This window comes from Myotis nattereri, assembly GCF_964212035.1.
Source record: "Myotis nattereri genome assembly, chromosome: 13".
In the NCBI taxonomy this organism is placed as follows: Eukaryota; Metazoa; Chordata; class Mammalia; order Chiroptera; family Vespertilionidae; genus Myotis; species Myotis nattereri.
Window position 1 is genome coordinate 41,013,376 of NC_138088.1, and position 20,837 is coordinate 41,034,212.

Here is a 20,837-nt window from a genome sequence, read left to right on the forward strand (position 1 = left end):
TATTTCTGTAGCCAAGCTTGACATTTCTTTAAAATCTCTTATTTTAGCTAAAGAAAATGTGTACCAAATTACATTTGTATTGTCTAACATATCTGTGTTTGTTTTGGAAAAAAAAAAAAAGTGATGTCCCTTCTTGTCAATCATCTAATGCATCTGATAGCCTGTGTATCTCAGGGCTTTGGGTACCCCTGGCAGGGTTCCCGGGCCCTGGCTGAGGGGCCTGTCACTCCAGCCCAGGCTGTCCCTGGTTGTCAGATCTGGCTGCACTCCCGCTGCAAGGCCAGAGCCCCCCGCCCCCCCCCCCCACCGGGAAGCTGGGAGGCTCGGCGGCCCCCGCTCTGCTGCCCCTGGTCACCTCTCCAGAGCTGGCTGGTGGGGATCCGCCAGAAGGCCTCAGCTGGGCTTTAGGCATCTCTGTCTCCTCCAATAATGACTTCCTATAAATCAGACCTGCCCTCGCTTTGTTCTGCACTGCTCCCAGCCAACAGCGAAATTCCCCACCCAACATCATAAATCCACCTTCATTTTCTTCCCAAATTTCTTTTAAGGCTTCTTTAATCACCACCTTGCAACCCGGACAGATGCTCCCTTAAAGGGTGGGGCCAAAATGCAGAGTTCCTGGGGAGGGGTGGAGTCTGGGGAGGAGGGGAGGCAGGGTCAGGAAAAAGGGAAGAGACGGATTCGGGTGGAGACAGGGATGAAGAGGCCCACGTCTGTGCCCAGGGCTGGGCACCTCGTTTTCTCACAACAGGGGCTGCAGGGTAGAGTGGGGGGCTTGGGCACACATGGAGAATGCCTCCAGGGCAAGGGCTTGGCCTGCTGGCTTTGTGCTTCGCCCCGTGCCCAGCATGGCGCTCCTTACACCAAGGAGATGCGCAACAGAGGGTCCTGGCATCACTGTGGGAACTTCAGGGGAGTAGTGTGTTGCTGTTTGCTACACTTGGTGGGCACGGCCTGTGTGCTAGGCCTGGTGCCTGGCACGTCCCATGTTTGCCTCCCTTCATTCTCACAACACCCCCATTTTGCAGGGGAGAAAGCTGAGGCCCACAGAGGGTAAAATCCTGCCTCCACTGCTGCCTGGAAAGGACATGGTGGAGGCAGGATCTGCCCCTGGTCCTCTGGCTCCAGACGTTGTCCTGGCAGCTGTGAGATGGCTAGTTCAGAGTGCTCACAGGGGCTAAGAGACTTGCCCAAGGTCACTTGGGCCCCAGAGGCAGTGCAGACCTCTTGGTCCCCACCTTCCCCCTCCTTGGATTCCATGCCGGCCTCTGCGATGGGGAGAACTAACTCAGGATTCCCATGAAGGGTAGTTCCCCGCACTGCCCAGGCTCCAAGAGGCTGTGAGCAGCTGAGGAAGCCGGGGCTTGGGATTCTCATCGAACCAGAAGCCATGGGATGCACTCTTGGCTCTCCCAATGTCCCTCCAGGGGCCCTCGAGTCCCCCAAGTCCCCCGAGAGCGGGCACGCTGGCCGCTAGATGGCACTGTGACCCAGCAGAGCAGCAGCAGAGACAGCCTGGAGAGGTCTGCCCTCCCCCTCCAGAGGAGCAGGACAGCCAGTGCGGGCAGTGCCATCACCCGGCCGGCTGACCTGGTTGCTGGGCCTCCCCCTGCTGCCCTGGACACCCCAGGCCAGGCGGCTGCTTCAGTCACAAAAATCAGGGACCATATGAAAGTCTGAGTGGCAGTCCCTGGGGCTGTGTTCCCATGGGGGCGGGCCTTCCTCCTTCCCCAGCCCACTGTCTTGCAGGCTGGAGCGGGATTCTCAAGCTGGAGGTCATCGGAAAGGTCAGCCAGGGGGGTGGGGCTGTAACTGCTAGTTTCTCTACACCCTCCCGGGTGACCTTGGGCAAGTCCCCTCTGCCCGGGGCCCTCCGTTTGTTCTTTTGTAAAACGGGAAGTTCTCTGAGGTCTGTCCAGCAGATGGGGGCTGTGTGGCTTGGCTCCTGGGACCTGCGGCTCCCTGACTGCACAGCTGGCTGTGGCTTGCTACCCTCCCAGCCCGCTCAGGGCCCTGACCCTACTGCCTGCTTCCTCACCCCTTGCCAGCCCCATGGCACTGGCAATGTGCCAGAGCCTTGGCAATCAGACTGGGCTGCGGTGGTGGTCCTTACATTTGGGGTCCATTCCTGGGACTCAGGGGGGTGCTCAGGGCTCGTTTTCCAGCCAGATGTCCACGAGTTGTTAATAGAATGACAACAGGGCCTGCCGGGTAGAGTTGTTGGGGGGCTTGGCAGACAGGGGAAGGGTGGGCTGCGGAAGGCGGGCAGACATAATACTAACTTGGTGGGCCAAATACGTTCTTGTCAGCCAAATGGCTTTTGGAGGTCTGCAAAGCTGCTCTAACGTGTCCTCTGGGCATGCCAGCTGCCCCGGCCTGCCTGTGTGCTCCACAGAAGCTGCCGTCCCTTCCTTGAGCTGCCCGGTCCTTCCAGCACAGCCCGGCACAGTTGGCTGGTGCTCCCGTCCCCACCCCCGCTCCTCAGCTGTCTCTTCTTGGTCCCCTCCTTCCCCCTCCTCGGTTCTTGCCAGCCTCTGCCAGCCCAGCCAGCGAGAACAATGTCCCCTTCATGCTCAAACCCAGCTAGCACCTCCTGAATTCTTTCATTCTGTGTGGAACCCTTTCCCAGACCTCGCCGCCCTTCCATCTCATCATTTTCAAGTGCTACATCTCCCCGGCCCACCCTCCTCCTCCTGCAGATCAAGGCACTTAATTGCCAAGCCAGCCCAGTGCGCAGAATTGGGACCTATTCCGGAAAACAGATTGTACAAATCTAGGCTGAAGCTCCTGCGTGTTTATTCCTTTTCCCGGGAAAACATAGTTTATTACTGACACTCAGCCTTCCCTCTGCACATCCACGTGCGGAGCTCTGGAGGGCTCTGCCGGGCTGGAGCTGTGCAGACGATTTTATTGTCTAGTCATATGTTCCCCCAAACTTTGTCAGACAGGCCGACATCCATCTCCCCTTTTCACCGAGGTGGAAAGTGGGCTAGAGGAAGGCATCATAAACTCGGAGGAGGCTGTGACAAGCCTTTCTGGGTAGGAGAGTGGGATTATGCCACCACCCCGGTGTCTGGAAGCAGAGGGAGTGGGGCAGCCCAAATGACCCCTCCAGTGTCTTCCCATCCCCAGGATTCGGATTCAGGCAGATGGCCCCCCTGGAAGTCTGTGGTGCAGACTGGGATGGCTATATTGGGAAGGTCGACCAATGAGAGAATTTCTCCGTCCAGAGGGCGGACGCGGTGTGAGTGAGGCTGGAGTTCACGTGAGAAGTTGTTGTGCACAGCTCTGGCTTCCTGATTTCTGGCACCCAAAACAGGAACTGGATCGCTCTGCCATCAGCAGTCTATTGGCAGATTGTCAGAGTTTGGTCAGCAGCCGTGCTGGCATTAGAAAAACAGTCTTCCCTAGAAAGATCTCCCTGTCAGAGACTCTGACAATTGGTCTCCCATCTAGAAACATGGGGATGGGGGGGGGGGGGCGCGAGGTGGGGAGAGCTTGCCTTCCAAAAAAGTGCAGGAGAGGTTTTGGAACAAGAACACAATTCTTTGAGCCCAGTTATCCGAGACGGAACCCAGCTGAAGCTCAGGGATTTAGCTAGCACTCAATTCCTGGCTGCTTATGTGTGAGTAAATAATTTCATCTGCTGCTTGGCAGTAAAGAATGCTTTCAACCTCAGCCTTTGTGACTTGCCCGTTTTCTCCTGCAGAACCTGTTCGCCCGTCATGTGGGTCACAGCAGGGGATGGGGCAAAGGTTCTAAGGACAGGTGATGTTACGGTGTTCACACCTTGTGTCCTCTGTACCCCAAGAGGCCACCTAAAGCCCTCACCTGCCAGGCATCTCATCAGCCCTTGGAGAGGCACTGCTGGAGGAGCCCTCTGTGGGTGGAGGGATGGAGTAAAGTCTTCATCCTCCCTCCCCAGGGACACCCACCCATCCTCTCCTGTGGTCTCTGGTGAACTGGCCCACTCCCCAGCCCCAGCCCCGACCCCTCCAGCTCGCAGCCTCCCATGTCACCCTGCATACCTGTATACTTGCTGACCCCAGCCTCAGCAGCCACATCTCTGAGCGCCAGAATGCCCCGGGAGAGGTCACTGGCCTCGGGGTCCATTTCAATGAGGGCATCCGGGCCCACGTTACCGTAGGCATAATTGGCGATGTAGATAGAATAGCGTCCGGAGCCCTGAGGAGGAAGGGAAGGAGGTGAGCAGGCCCATCTGGGCTCATCGAGGTCTTCCCCCCAGAAAGCAGCTCTCCCCCTCCTCTAGCAGGACCACAGCTCTTTTACGGGGTGGGGTTCTTCTCCCCGGATCTGGTGTGCAACGGCCTTGCGGGCTGTGCCCTGCACGACTCCAGAGTGCTTTTCACGGAGGCTACAGAGGGCATGATGCCCCTGGAGTCCCACAAAAAAGCCACCCTCCTTCTCTCTATCCTGTTCCAGAAGAACACATCCCTCCCTCTCCCCCAAACCACCTTCTTATAGACAATTTTCTAATGTGCCTCCCCCCAGCTGAGCTCTCTCCAGCTGCCAGCCAGGGTAGCTGCTCAATAAATATTTGCTGATTGATTGATCTACCAGTTCCCATTATTCTCAGTCTCTCTCTCTCTCTCTCATTCAAGCTCACTCCAGCCAAGATGACAAGCAAATTCCTGAGACATCTCCCCCCCCCCTGCCCAACCTATACTTCTTCATTCCTCTATCTTGGTAGCACGGGAGGCTCGGATACGCAGGGGTCCTCCTTCCCTCCCTTTGTCTTCCCCACATCATATAGAAAGACATATTGTACTGCTTCTGCCTTTATAACACGGCCTCAAATGTTTTCCCTGTGCACGCTCCTTGTTGCCGTAGTCATTCTCGTCTGTAGCCCGCACCACTGCTGATGAGACGGTCTGTTCTGCCCATCATTATAATGGTGTTATTTCTCCACTGGATGCCTCCTCTCCCCCAAGAGACCCACACAGCTGCGAAATCAGTTTTCTAGCTTTCCTCTCACCCCTTTCAACATTTCCCTCCAATTAATCAGATAGTAGATATTTCTTGAGCTCTAACTACATGCAAGGCGCTCTGCTCTATGCACTTCAAGTCTTCATTCTTAGGTTGCTTCTAGTCAGGTTTAAAGGCAAGCCATACACACAAAACTGCTGAGTCCAAGACAAGAGTGTGCTCTGTCAGCCCCCCTTTTCAACTCTCCCGCTTGCTTCTATTTCTTACCCATAGACCCCATGGGCAGAACCACGTTCCAACTAACTGGTCACTGACTTTATCTCCTCTCTGGGACCATTTTCTCCGGGAAAGCTAATTAAGAGCCACTTGGTGGGTGAGGCCGACAAAGGACCTCAGGGTGTCCTGGGGGATGCTGACACATCAAGAATCATACAATTATATATAAATGTTATTTATATATAAAAATATAAATACCTGGTATTGCATACTTGCTGACCCCAGCCCCAGAATGCCCCAGGAGAGGCCACTGGCCTCGGGGCCCATGCTACCGTAGGCATCATCATATGTATATGATTGAGAAAGTGTGTACAAGATTTCCTGGGTAACAGAAGAGGGGCTCCGACCCCAGAGGAAGGGCACCTAGTCATTGGAAATTCAGAAAAGGTTTTCTAAGAAGAGCATCAGCCAGGTGAAGTAGAGGGGAAAGAACCTTCCAGGCAGAGACGAGACAGAGAATGATGTATGCAGGGAAACCACAGCAGTTGGCTGAGTGGTGCTGGAATGTAAAACGCGAGGCAGGGCATGCCAGGGGACAGCGCTGGAGGAGGTGGCGGTGCTGCTCCCTAGGGCCTTGGACACCCTTTCGTTTTTGGTTTTCTGGGTCTCTCTCCTGCTACCTGGGAATCGATGCTTTACAAACCTCTTTACTCAAAGGGGTCCCTGGAACAGCAGCATTGGTGTCATCTGATTCCACCCCCATGTTAGAACTCTCAGGCCCCACCCAGATCTGCTGAAACAGAACCTGCATTTCACGAGACCCCCAGGCGATCCTATGCGCACGGAAGTTTGAAATGCACGGCTTTACAACATGGCTTCATGGTTAGGGGAGAACTGGGAAAGGTTCTTGCCCATCACAGGAGCTTGGCATACGTGGGTGGAATGACTGGGTACACAGTGAATGAATGGGGCCAAAGGGGAAAGTCACCATCACTGTCACGGCTCCTGACCCTACCAGCTGTTAGCAATTTCATGCAGAAATGTGCAATTAAAGCCTAAGTAAATTGAGATGCACTCTGCTAGAAATTAGGATATTTATAAAATTCACTTATACCTACTTCCTGACTTCAATGTATTCGGGGGACACTAAGCTGGCAAACATAGGTGCGTGACAGCCATAGGAGACGGCAGAAATTCACGTGTGAACTTGACCACAGCCATTTTGGGGAAGCTGAGATGGAGGTCATTCCAGGAAAAGGAAGATGTTTCTAGAGCTTTGGGGCTAGGACAGGAGGCCCCACCAGTTAGCCTGGCACGTGGAGGGCTTGTTCCAATGTGGATGTAGGGCTCCGTCCCAAGAGGTTCCGACTCAGGATACCCAGAGTGGGCTCCGAGAATTTGCATTTCTAACAGGTTCCCAGGTGAAGCTGATGCTACTGGTCCAGGAACCACATTTGGAGAACCGCTGGTCCAGACCTATTAGCCTGGGCCCTAGTCCAGGCTCTCCCCCTAACTGGCTCCTGGTCCTGGGGCAGATTCCTCACCCCCTTCAACTGCATCTCCTCACCCGTTAAATGGGGATCATATTCTCCCTGCTTCCTGGCAGGGTTGTTGAGAAGATAAAATGAGGCAATGTATGTGAAAGGTCTTTGAAAGATAAAAATGCTATATAAACATGCGGCATAATCATTATCGATCAGGGAACGCTTCTTGTAAGAGATTGGCTTTGAGTTGGATCCAGAAAGGTGGGTGAGTGACGAGGCAGCTGAAGATGAAGGGCAGGCGGTGTTCCAGGTTTGGGACTGAGAACAAGTGGGGGCTGGAAGGGGAGAGGGAGGGAACAGCAGATGGGAGGGTTGAGGCATTTATCTGGCGAGATGGTCCTCCAACTTGAGCCTGCATCATATTCACCTGCAGAGTTCGGTGAAACCCAGATGGCTGGGCCCTCCCCCCAGGATTTCTGATGCTGTAGGGCTGGAGGGTGGACTGGGTTGGGGCCTGAGGACTTGCGTGTCTAACAGTGCTGATTCAGCTGGTTGGGGACCACACTCTGAACAACACTGACCAGGTAGACTAAAAGGCCCTAGATAGGGCCTGGGGGCTGAGGAAGGCGCAGGGCGAATGCCATAATAGGAGTCGTGGTTGGAAATGTGTGCCGGATACTGGTTCACTCAGAGGCAGGGTAGCTGAGGAGTGAAAGGGTATTTGATTCACTTTCAGGCGGGCAGGACTCAATTCTTGGCTTTGCCTGCCACTCACTATGTGACCAAGGTCAAGTTGCTTAATTGTCCCAAGGGTCAGTTTCCCTATCTGTAAAATGGGGATGCTGAGAGTATCTACCTCGTAGACTTAGTATATGGATTTAATAAGATGATGCTTATAAACCACTTAGCACAGGGCTGGGCATGTTTTTAGTTTAATAAATGATCGCTATTATTGTCATGATTGCTCTCGAATTTTCCTACATCTTGCTGCATTCCTATCTCTCAACTTCCAGGCTGGCACTGACCTCTCCCTCTTCCCCGCTTCCACAGGTCTCAGGCCCCAGGGACTGCGAGGTGGTGGTGGACTCAGAAAGCAACCCCTCTGCTGGCGGCAGATGGGCTGAGGCTTGGGCTGGGCAGGGACTGAGTGAGCAGCCAGGTGCCCGCCTACTGTGCTGCGGGCCCATGCTTTTTTTTTTTTTTTTTTTTGCATTTTGCATTTTGCACGGTGCCTTTGTCCTGTGGTTAAACGTGTGGGTGTGCAGATGACCTTGTTAGGACAGAGAGTGCATCTCTTTGTGATTAACCTTCAGGCCCTCCCACCAGCTCTGAGAAGGTTCCCACCTTAGCAGAGTGTGGAAAATCTTGTTCCTGAAAGACCCAGACAGGAAGCCAGCAGGACACTGAGTCCAGGTCCCCAGCAGCAGCCGGCCTGGCACTTCTACGACCCTCCCCACTCCCTGGGGCCGCTCACAGAGCCGCCTCCCCTTCCCTCCCACCAGGCAGGAGTCCAGGTGGCACAGATTCAGGTCAGGGCTAAATGTGGCTTCACAGCCCAGCTTGGCTCCTCTTCTCAGCACCAGCTTGTTAAGAAATAAATATTTATACCTGGCACCTGTCTTCTCCCAGGTCCTGGAGCCCCTGCTGTGAAGGTTCACGCTGAATCCCCAATCCCCTCTGTGCCATCTCATTCCTGAAATGAGCCAGCCCCCTTGCCCCTGCCCCGCCCTGTGGAAGCTGGGCAACAGCTGGGTCCCTGATTTAGTGAGGACTGTTTTGTAAAGTCAAGGAGGGGGCGGCAGGGGAGCAGGTGACACAAGGGATAAATCACCTCCACAGGATGCCTCCAGCTCTGGCTGGGGCTGCTGGGATGCATGCCCAGTGGGGGGGGGGGAGGAGGTCCCCCAGGGCAGATGGCTGCAGCTGCTCCTCCTGCTCCCCACTTGGCCTTTCTTCCCGTCCTTCTTGTAGGGTGGACCAGCAGGGCAGAAAAGTATTGATAGAGATATTGATTAACGGAGGTACTTGTGCACTGTGGCAGCCTCCCACTCACCCACCTGTGAGCCCCTTTGTCATGCTTTCATTTGTTGGATCAATATTTACTGGGGGCCCTATGACTCAATGCTTGGCACACAGTAGGAACTTAACAAATGTTAGTTGAATGAATGAATAAGTGCACAAGGTTTACAGCTAGAAGATTGCAATTCAGGTCCTGGCCACACCACCAATCCATTTGGGGTCCTCAGGCCAGTCACTGCCCTAAGCTGGGCCTCGGTGACACTGTCCAGCGGATGACAGCACCTAGCCAGTTGCCTCACTGGTTGCTGGGAGGGCCTCATGGGAGAAAGGCTGTGAAAGTATATTGTAACTCATCCTGCAAGTCTTGGTTGTTACTCTATAGCACCTACTACGTGCAAGACACTGGGAGCGCTGAGATGGCCCAGGCTTTGGTTCTGCTTTTGAGAGCCACACTCTGTTTGGGGACATCTGCCTATTGGCTCCCCTCCAGCTCTCACATTGCTGTGTCCCCTCCTCCCCGCCCCCCGCCCAGGTCCTCCATGCACCCCTGAACTCACCGTCCTGTCCACGCAGGCCACAGAGCGCCCGGCAAAGAGGCTGGCCACGCCGCGGGCCACGTTGACCTCGTCGCTCAGGATGTCTTCCCACCTGCTATTGCGGAACTTGAATAACTTGTCTGTGTACGTGGCCACCCCTGGAGAGAGGAGGAAAGGGAGGCTGGTGGGCCAGGGCCCAGATATGTCTCGGAGTACCTGCCACAGGGGTTGGGGCCTCTGGTGGATGGGTCATCTGCTCAAGGTGAACACTCCTGCAGTGCTCACTCAGGCAGGGAAGACTCCTGTGTTTGGGGGCACTCAGGTATTTTCAGTTGAGAGCAGAGACTCTGAGGCCTATCACAGTGGCCAGCCCGGCCTCAGAAACTATGGAAGTGACGTTACTGCTACTATGTGTCTGAGATGAGCCTCGAGATTGGGATGCCACTGTCTGCACATGCTCCTACATCATCCTCAGGGAGACCCGGGATTGCCACTATTTCAGGACCCAAACTCAACCCAGAATGGCTCTTTCTCCAGGAGCTGTCCCCTACCTACATTCTCTGCTGGGTTGCAGGACCTGATTGGGGTCTCAGAAGAAACCGGGTGTGTCTCCAAGTTCTGATCAAGGAAGGGACTGGAAGTTTATCTCCGACAGGTCTGTCACCTCCACCCTCAGGGAACCAGGTGGCAGTAGGGTTAGCACTCGGGCAGCCCTGGGAGGCCCCTGCTCCCAGGACCGGGGAGTCCTAGGGGATATGATCCCCTCGAGAGCTGGAGGGAAGCTAAGGCCCCTGAGCTCAGGGAGTGTGCACCACACAATATGCCATATGTAACTGCAGGAGGTCCGTGGCCTCCTGCAGCTCCTCCTGGGGACATGGGGAGGAACTTCCGGTGGTGGGAGCTCAAGTCCTTCTGAGACCATGAAAGCAGAGCTCTCCCCTCTGCCCTCACCCTTCGTTCATTTCTTGCAAATGTGAGACCCAGAGCATCCATGTTTTAGGAGGGATCATATTCTACCCTTAAGGACTCGCACTGGAAACACAGGAGAGGAGCAGCTAAAGGAATCGGGAAGGTGAGCTTGGGGAAGAGTGGGCTTGGGGACAGAGCTCCTGGACTTGACTCTCTGGCTGCCTCGGGGGAGAGGCAATGGGCTTAGTGTAAAGGGAGAAGTGTGGTACAGTGGTTAAGACCTCAGGGTCTAGAATGAACCAGCCCAAGGCTCAGTCTCAGCTCCATCCAGATTGTACTTCTAGGTTTCAGTTGTTGACTTTGAGGAAGGTGCTTAGCGTCTCTGAGCCTCAGGTTTCTTATTTGTAAATGGGGATGACAAAAACTGCATTCAAGCCCTCGCTGGTTTGGCTCAGTGGATAGAGCGTCAGCCTGCGGATTGATGGGTCCCAGGTTTGATTCCGGTCAAGGGCATATGTGTGCAGGAGGCAGCCAATCAATGATCCTTCTCATCATTGATGTTTCTCTCTCTCCCTCTCCCTCTCCGAAATCAATAAAAAATATATTTAAAACAAACAAACTGCATTCAAGTTTACCATGAGGAATAAATGTGATGATGCACATTAAAGGTTTGGCCCAGCACCCCTCCCCCCCCCAAAGTGGTATGTATTAGCCAGAAATAATGATTCCAATTTCATAGATGAGGTGTTCTTAAGGTGCTTTAGGGACATAAGGTCTGCACTGCAGGGGTTTGTGAGAGTCAGAGTGGGAATGAATGAATGAGAATGAGTATGTGAGAGTAAGCAAGGGAGAGTGGGAGAGTGAACGTGTGAAGTTGAGGAGTGAGAGAATAAGAGTGAGTGCATGTGAAGGGAGTGTGAGTGTGCCAATGAGTGGGTGTGCGAAAGTGAGTGTGAGTGTGTGTGGGTGAGGGCGGTGTATAAAGGATTGGAGAGGACAATACGGTTTGCTCTCTGAGTGGCCTAACACCTCAGGAGCCCATGGAGGCTGGTGCACAGGCTGCGGGGTCTGCAGTTGGTCTCAGGGATGCTCTCCAGATACCTGGGAGGGAAGGCCCTTCGTGAAGCAGGCCTGGGAGACCGGCAGGTGTTTGTTCAGGTGGAGGCCTGGGCTGGGAGCTGCAGCGGGCTCTGTGCAGAGCTGCTGTGGGTGGGGCGGGATGCTCCTGGGGCAACCGCGGAGCCGAGTCCTGACAGAAGCACAGGTGCAACTCTGACTGGGGAGCCCAGGGGCCTGGCCGGTCCTTTCTTTTCTCCCAGCCTTGGTTTCCTCTGTGAGAGTCGGGGGTGACAGCTGCGCACCCTCCCTCACAGCGCTGCTGTGGGAATTACAGGAGAAATCGCACTGAAGTCTGGCCCAGGTCCGGCACCCCCAATTGCTCACCAGAAGCCCTGCACCCCCAGGTTCACAGCCCCTCGTCGTAATCCCTGGGGGTCCAAGGCATTTAGAAATTTAGATTTTTCCTTCCTGGTTTAGAAATGTAACAGTGCACACACCGTTTATTACATAACACGCCCAGCAGGGACCGGGGTGGCACCCCATAATTAAACACATTAATATTTTTGCAGTGAAATATATGAATATTTACATGAAGCGGGATAAATAAAGCCATAAATAGCTCACATCAGTTCAGGACAGGTTTTGCTATCCACTCTTTTTCCAGCAAATTTAAAAAAAGCACTTGAGGCTTTCAGAGCGTTTTGGATTTCAGGACTGCGGACAGGGACTGTGGACCCAGACTTCCATCCTCGCGGCTGCTGTACCGGAGGCAGTGGCAGCCTTGTCATCGCTTCCTGGCGCCTGGGGGGCCTCTAATGGCCCTGCAGGCCGCTGCTCGCCAGCCTCCCCCAACAGTCAGTGACCCTTGCCCTTCTCTGTCAAACCAGGGCCCCTATAGACTGTCCTCCGGCTAGTCCAGTCCCCCTGAAACACTGAGGTTGAGTTTGACCACAGCCTGGGCCAGGTGAGAGAGCAGCTGCCGGCAGCCAGGGCTCTGCATGGCTCTGATGGGCACCTCTGCGTTCCGTGGGAGAAACTGCTCAGTGGCTGAGCTCCTGCCTCAGCGAGACGAGAGGGGAAAACGGGCCCGGGGTGGCTCTACCCCCCTCTGCTTGCCTTATCACTCCCAAGACAACATTTCCCAAAGTGTGCTTTGTGGAACCCTGTTTTCTGTGAGCTGCCTGGAGAAAAGACCTCGTGATCATCGGAGTGCGGCGAAGACCATACCTTCCATCCCCCTCTTGGAGACCTCACAATGAACATGAGTCTATTGAAACTTTGAAAGGTCCTGCCATAAATGACCTGCATCATTTTATGGAATCCAGCCTTTCCCAAACGAGCTTGGTCACGGAACCCCTTTGTGCAGCTCGCCTATCAGCGTCCTGCGGAACTAGGGCTGTTCTTAGCAAACTGCTGCCCTACGGGGTCGCTGTCTGGCCAGAGGGGTAGGGCGTCCAGTGCCGCTAGCCTCTTCCTCCGTTCCAGCCTCCCGGCTTCCGGGCTGACCGAGGACGCCCAGAAGAATAAACTAATTAAGGTAAAATGTGCAGCAGCGATGCGGAGCCTTGTAGATCATAAATGGGAACGGCAAAATCAATGGCAGCCCTTCTGCAGGCAGAGGCCCGAGGCCTGGGCAACGGGAGGGACGGGAGCCCGTGATTTAGGAAGAGCAAACGCTCTGGCAGCTGCAACCTGGGTAATTAGGTATGTCAGGAAGACAGATAAACAGCGAGCTGTGCGGGTCGATGGCACTGGCAATAAACACCCCGCACTGGCCCCCCGGCCCATGTCAGCACCTAATCCTGCCTCTGGCTCCTTGTAGCTGCACTCTGCCCTGGGTCCCTCACTGAGTCGGGGTGGGGGGCAGCTGCTCGGGAGAGGACAGGCTGCTAGCTGCAGAAGAGAGGGGCTCTCCTGAGTCCCTGGGGGAGATGCTGAGAGGGCAGGGGACTGAGAGAAACGGGAAGGTATTCAAGGGCAGGGCAGGAGGCTCTGGAGGTCACGCCCTTGTGAGAGGCACCTCTGGGGACTTCCATTTCCCCCCTGACTTTGGCATCCTGGCATTAAAGGAGCCTTGAAGGTCCCAGAGTCCAGTGGGTGAGGCTCAGGTGCCCACCAGGCTCTGCTGAGTGCGGGCTGCTCTGAGAGGCCCCAGGAAAGTAGGAGTCTCTGCCCGTGACCCAGGGCACTGATGGTCCATTTGACAGCACAAGGGACAGACAGGTAGAGGAGGTGCCATGCGATCGTAGTAAAACTACTACTACCTAACATGTCTACTACACGCATGTCTATATGCCAGGCATGTCACATATTAACCTTCACTCAACCCTAACACAACCCACAAGATGGGTACTATTTTCATGCCCATTTTACAGATGAAGAACCTGAGGCACAAGAGACCACACGGGACTTGCCTAAGATTCCACAGCTAGCAGAACCCCTCAGGGCAGGGCAGGACAGCACATCCTGGAATCGTGGGGAAATCAGGATGGAATAGGCTACAGTGATCAGGGAGGGCTTCATGATGGAGGAGGCACCTGAACGGGGACTTGAAGGGCCAGAGTAACAACAGCAGTGACTCTGGTTTATGGAGCACTCAGTGTAGCCAGGCTTTTAGGAAACATTCCTTTTTTACAACCATCACCTTGACTAATCCTGTGGCCACCCTGAGAGATAGTTACTCCATTTTACAGGTGGAAAATGGAGGGGCAGAGAGGTTAATGCCCAAGGCCACAGAGCTAGTAAATGGTTGAGACAGAGATTCAAACCCAGGACTGACTCCAAAGCCTATGCTTCTGAGCCTTGCACCATATGGCTTAGCCTGGCAGAGGAGGAGGTGGTGCATTGGGCAGGCAGGTAGCATAGACAAAGGCACAGAGGGGCACCGGGTTCGCCTAGAGAGGAGGGTTTGTGCAGGTGGAGGAGGAAGCATGGCAGGGCAACGAGACCCCCTACTTCTAGTGCTGAGGGCGGAGGGGTCGTTGGTGGTTCCTGATCTGGGGAAGACAGTGTTTCCAGAAGATTACCCTGCAGTGGAGTGAGTGGTGGGCAAGCCAGAGAGCAAATGAAATGGGTGGCCACTCTTGTAGTAGCTCATGCTTGATCTGGGGTGCTGACAGTGGGAGTGGAAGCAGTGCCGGGAGCAGGGAGGGCAGAGCGGGGTGTGGTGGGTCAGAGCAGGGGAGTGGTCCGCCATGTGGTGGCAGGGACAGAGCAGGGGCATGGGGCCAGCTGGGGTGGCGGGAGCTTGCCTTCAGACAGTTTGCATTTTAGGTGGTCACAGGGTGGCTGTGGAAGGCATGGTGAAGAGGTCACCGGCCAAGAGGGATGGCAGCGTGCAGAGCGGCGAGGCTGGAGCTGGGGCAGAAGGCAAAGACCAGAGCCACAGACTGAGTCCCAGGGAGCAGCTGCAATTGAGTGTAGGAGGAAGAAGAAGGGGCAGACATGGAGGAGGCATCAAACGTGGAAAAGGAGGTTCTGCACCGAGGGCAGTGGTGTCAATCAAGCAAATGGCACTCAATTCACCACCCCTTTCTCCCCTCCACACCCAGCTCTGCCCCCAGAGGGCAACTTGGAGCTACTGGGAGAGCACGTTTGGGCCATAAAAGGCTCTAAGGATCATTGGTCTGAGTGCCTCCTCCCCCGAGGCTGCCCAAGCTCAGGGAGATGTCCTGACTCATGGCGTGGTATCGGTGAGGGAATGTGTGTGGCAGGGCAGAGGCTCAGCTCCAACCTGGTTCCTAAGGCCAAGGGCTTACTGCCCAACAGTAGGGCTAGGGAGGTAGCCTAGGTCGACCTTGGGCAATTCGTGAACTTGTATTTCTCTTCTTGGTAGCATGGGATAATGAGAATGGCCACCTACTCATCAGGTTGTTGTGAGGATTAAATTAGATCATGTAAGTGAAATATTTAGAGCGATACCTGGCACATGATAAGTTCAATAAATAACAACAATACTATTATAATCATCAGCATCCTTATCCTCACAATCATTACCTTCTTCATTCTCTTACCACCGCCATCAACATCATCATTGAGGGAATTACAGGGCATGACCACTGAAGGTCCTCATGAGTTAACCCCAGGAGGCCACTGTGACATTAAGTGTAAAATGCTTTACATGACGTAGTCAGTGAAAAGCCAGCAAGCAGTGATGGCTCTGGGGAAGAATGAATTCAGGTAAAGAACAGTTTTAAAAAGAATGAACCCAGCCTTCCCTGGCCTGAGCACACCCGCCCCCCCGCCCCCCCACCCCACTCCACCCCCGCCGATGTAATTTCTGAGCCCTGTCTTCCACCCCAGGATGAGGAGGCAAATCTGACCAACCCCTGCAGGTGCTTCGCTCACATTAGCTTATTTAGCCCTCTCCACTGTCGTATCAGGAAGATAGACCCTTCATTTTCCAGAGAGGAATCGCGGCTCAGAGGGTAAAACCGTTTGCCTAAGGCTGCACAGCTGTCAAGTGGCAATGCTGAACTTCAAATCGTGGTCTGACTGCCAGGTGCCCCTTTGCTCCCCTCCCCCCATATTAAAGACCTGGGGTGGGGGGCGCTGGTGGAGGGAAGTCCTCCGTTTCCTAGGATCCTAGGTCTGTGTTATGACGGAGGAAATGTCCTCTGGGGCCCCATGCTCTTACGGTGCTGCTTTGACAGCCTCACCCATTCTTGCTGCATACGGGGAGGGGGTGGGGCGTGTGAATGAGGCACAGTAGGGGTGGGGGTGGGGCAGGGAGCTATCTCCCCCAGTGGGCCATACTGGGTGAGCTGGAAATCAAGATTGTGCATTTAAGGGAAACATCACTGGGGGGACAGGGGACCCTGGAACCTAGAGGATCCTGGGGAAAGAGGGCAGAGGCACAGGGCTGTGTATCCGAGGCTTTGCCAGGCACGGGAAGTCCTGGACATCTGGTTAAAGTGCAGATTCGGGTTCAGTGGGTCTGGGGTGGGGCCTGAGATTCTGCGTACATATGAGCTTCCAGCTGTTGCCAGTGCTGCTCGGAACACCCTCCGAGTAGCAAGAGGTAGGTACCTGGATGCAGCTGGACCTGGGTCCAGGTGACGGAGCCCCGGACAGTGGGTGTGCTCGCTCTCAGGAGCAGATGGCGTGTCTGCTGTGTAGGCAGAGGAGGCTGGAAGTGCGTCCCGCCCCCAACTCCCTTTCTTCTCTCTGGCACTGTGACTGACGCCTCCTCTCTGAGAGGTTACAAAAGCCCTGCTGAAGGCCTAAGTATAACACAGAGCGCAGAAGCCATCACAGAAAAGGGTGATAAATCCAAGTCCATAAAAATAAAAATTTTCCGCATTGCAAAACCCACCATGAGCGAAGACAAAAGAAAAATGACAAACAAGGGGGAACTATTTGCAACTTGTATTGCAGTCAGAGAGCGAATTTTCCTAATTTATAAAGAAGTGTTACAAATCAATAAGAAAAAAATGGGCAAAGGCTATGAGCAGACAAGAGATTCCACTGTATAAAAACATGTTCAGCCTCATTCATTTTAAGAAAGATGAAAATTAAAACTACACATAGGTACCAATATTTGCTATCAGATTGGCAAATATTTTTAAAAACGATGACACACTGTGTTGGTGAGAATGTGGGGAAATGCTCACTTGCATCAGGGCTGATGGGATGTAATTAGGAATGTCCCTTTGAAGCACAATTTGGCAATGACTATCAAAACTGCACACGGATATGCCTTTGATGTAGCAATTTCATTTCTACAAACTTACAGAGAAACACCTGCAATTGTGGAAAATGGCACGTTATACAAACTTATTGATTTGGTGGCACTGTTAGTAAGGGCAAAAGACTGCAAAGAATCTAAGTGTTCATCAATAAAGGACCCCTTCAACGAGTGGCAAATCTATACCATGGAGTACTCTACAGCCACAAAAAATGAGACATCTCTTTGTGTGCTGCCATGAAATAATAGCCAAAATTTATTGCTAAATGAAAAAAAAAATGAGGGGCAGCGCTGAGAAGAGCATCTACTATTTGTGTAGAAAAGGAGGGAGGGAGGTGTAGATTGAAGAGAGCAGATTGTCAGGGGCCATTCTCCTCAACGAAATGACAAGTGGTGGGGCTCACAGCTCATGCCGACTCATCCAGGACCCACACTCCTGTAACCCCCAGATCACATAAGGAGGCGAGCTCAGGGCCGTGCAGGGCAGCAGCTGGTGGCCAGCGCAGGACTCCTGGGGGATGGGCTCTGACCGGGCACTGTAGGAGGTCCTGGGTTCCTGGATGTGGAAGGAGGTGCTGGGACCAGCCTTTTCTCCCCCTCTGTCCTGCACGCTCTTCTGCGTGGTTTTCACCAAGTTAGTGTTGCCTGCAACAGACTGGCTTGTGTTTTTCCAGATCAGTTTAGCCGTAGCTGGTTTTTGGGCCCTGGTCTTCCTGGGATTGTAGTCAACCTCTCTCTGTTCCCTCCCTCTCACCCACTCTCCAAGTCTTAACCCTTGACTCATCCCATCTGGACCCATCATCTGGGTGGCCTGTTGTTTACACTATGGTCCTTTTCTCTTTCTGCTCCTGGAGTCTCTCTTTCTCAAGGGCCAGGAGGGAGGCCTATGGAACCTCTGCCCACGGCACTGCTGGAGGCTCTGGCTTTCTTCATGCCACAGGGTCATAACAACCATTGCTTGGAGAGCACTTCTTCAGTCCTAGACACTATAAGTGCTTTTCCTTCATTATCTCATTTGTTCATTCAAATAGATGTATTTAATATTTACTAAGTGACATAAGAACGTTGGTCTTGGAGATACAGCTGTAAACACGACAACGTTTCCATATCCATGGAGTTGAGCAGAAGAGAAGCAGCGGTGAACCACAAACAAATGCATCACATGCTTTCAGACAATGGGAAGGGCTATGAAGAGAAATAAAGCAAGTGAAGGGTATACGGAGTGGTAAAGGTATGATTTTAAGGTGTCCATCTGAGGAGGGGCCTGAGTGAAGGGAAGGCATGAGCCCTGAGAACAGTGGTGGGAAAAGCAAGTAAAGGGAACAGCATGCCCAAAAGCCTCAGGTGGGATTGCAATGAGTGAAAGGAAGAGTGGAGGAAACAAGGTCAGAAAGGCAACCTGGCTCACGTCAGGAGGGGTTTTGTAGGCAATGATCAAGACTTTGGAGAGAGTCTATGGAGCCATTGTAGTTGAGCTTATGAAAAACAATTTTAATGTATATTTCTTATCGTTCACAGTATTACAGATGTCTCCCATTGATGCCCTTTACCCCTGTCCTCCCAGGCCCTATTCACCCCTGCCAGGTCTTCACCATGCTATTGCCTGTGTCCATGGGCTATACAGCTACACTAATAAAAGAGAAACATGCAAATTGGTGTCACTCTGCTATGCCCACCAGCCAATCAGATGAGTATGCAAATTAACCCAACAAAGATGACAGTTAATTTGCATACACAGGCGTGGAGCGAAGACTGAAGGCTCCAGATGGAGTGAAGACTGTAGACTGAAGAGGCTTGGCTTCTCCGCTGCGGCCGGACCAAAGGCCTGGGTCCTGGGTACCAGAGGAAAACCGGTGCCGGCAGCCAGGGGAAGGAAGGCCTATTGCACGAATCTTCGTGCAACAGGCTTCTAGTATCTATATAAAAGGCTAATATGCAAAGTGTTCCCTTGGGAGTTTGACAGGGAGACTGGGAGTTTGATCGCTCGCTATGACATGTGCTGACCACCAGGGGGCGGCGCGGAACGAAGGAAGGTCCTGGCCAGCAGCCAGAAGGCCCCAATTGGCCCAGATTGCCAGCCAGGCCTAGGGACCCTACCCATGCACAAATTTTGTGCACCAGGACTCTAGTAAGTATATAAGTAAGTGCTTTGGTTTATCTCTTCTTGTCCCCCAAACCACATATAAGAGCTTATGAAATTGATATGATTTTTCCTGTTCTACAGATGAAGGGTTTGAGACAGAGAATCATTTTGAGACTATGATTTTCACCTTAAAATCAGACCTTTACCACTCAGACTCAAATATCCTGTCCAAGGTACCCAGTAAATAAAGGAAGATCCCAGGTTGTGCAAACTGACCCCCTCACAGCACTGCTAGGATACAGGTCTCAACCCTCTTCTGGGCACTCCAGTGCTGACATTCCAAAGGCTGGCTGAGCAAGAGGACAGGGACTGTCCTGCCACAGGTCCTTCTGATGCTCTGCCACAGGCTAAAGGAGCCCCCAGTCATATGCCCTGGGCAGGCAGGGGCTGGCTGGAAGCTCCTGGAGAGGATCTCAGGTTACCGCGGTGGGTAGGGTGGCAATGTCTGAGTGTCATGCCAGCTGGACCCTGGGAAGTGCTGACACAGCACAAATGTCCGGAGTCCACACCCCGCCCACTGTCGATGAATCAATTGAATCACTCAACTGAAAAATTAACTCAAACCCACAGACATCCCTCAAACCCACAGAAGGTCACGGGGAGGTGCACGCCTGAAGCTGAGGCTGCGGGGCACCATCTTCCTCACCCCAGCCCTGGGGGCCCAGCCCCAGCCTCTCTGAGGAACACTTGTGCCCTCAAACCCAGGAAGCCCAGGACCTTCGGGGGGAGGGAGGGAGGACTCCATTTTGCCTGTCTCCTCTATTTTGCCCTCTGTTGGCAAAACCTTCTCTCAGGCCTAATGGCTTGTGTCTGGTCTGTTCTTCCCAGATTCACTTACCAAGTTTTAATTGTGCTGTTAGGATGCTCAAGGTCTGGCTGGGCTAGAGGGATGCACAAAATGACCAAGACAGGGATTTTTGCCCTCAAGGAGCTTAGAGTCCAAGGGGCTGGGCGAGGGTTGTCAGGTACCTAGAGAAATATAAGGTCATGTTGGGGAAAGAGTGTAAAATTCATAAGGGCAGGATCTTTCTGTTTCATTCACTGGGGGCATTCTTAGTGTCTAGAATAGTGCCTAGCACACAGTAGGTGCTTAATAAATATCTGTCCAATGAATGAACGCATTAGTGAATGAAAGGGGCTACGGTTAGGCTGAGCATGGAACTAAGGTGATTCTGGGATAGTGGCCCCCCTTTCTCCAATACACATGGAAATCTGATAACTGAGTCCCGTCCCCAGAGGTTTGGATTGGGCTGGACCGGGGCACACACTGGGCACTGGGAGTGATAAAAGCTCCCCAGGGGATTCTAATGCACAGCCTTGGCCTTGCACCACTGCTCTAGGAGTCACAACGGGAGACTAAGAGAGTGGGAGGGGCTGCTGCTTGAGAGACATCTGACGGGTCCCCTCCCAGGTGCTGTGCTCAGTGAGCGGGGAGGAGAGCCTGCCCTTCCTCTGGCGTCCTGCCTGCACACCCCTGTTGAACACTCCTCCCACAGTTCTTGTTTCTGTTTCCCTGCCCTCCAGCATCTTCCTGCAGACTCACCCTCTCCTCAGCCGTCCCTTGCTGCTGCCCCCCTCCTGACATTGCCCCACATTAAAGGGTTGATCAGCCCATCAATTAATTGTGCCCTAATCCAATCTTGGCTTGGTTGGCGAGAGGGCAGTAAATCCAGCTGGGTAATCATGCCCCGATATTTGTGTAGGGATAATTACTATCTCTCAGGCCTCACTTGGTGGCAAGATGAGATGAAAACCCATAAAACACCACGAGGGGCTGTGGCTCATTGTTTCTTGGCTGCACAAGGCTGGCTGTCAGCCAGCCAGCCCTGCCCGCCCCT

General features: G+C 53.5%; 1 protein-coding gene across 4 annotated transcripts in view; it reads right to left on the reverse strand.

Annotated features, from left to right (window-relative positions):
- Positions 1-20,837, reverse strand: part of CRTAC1 (cartilage acidic protein 1) — a 134,452-nt gene that overhangs the window by 31,210 nt on the left and 82,405 nt on the right. For all 4 annotated transcript variants that reach the window (XM_081105270.1, XM_081105271.1, XM_081105269.1 and 1 more), the window contains exons 4-5: positions 9,224-9,360; positions 4,029-4,185 (exon numbers count right to left, since the gene is read on the reverse strand). In XM_081105270.1, coding sequence (XP_080961396.1) covers positions 4,029-4,185; positions 9,224-9,360 — 294 coding nt within the window. The remainder of the gene's footprint in view (positions 1-4,028; positions 4,186-9,223; positions 9,361-20,837) is intronic.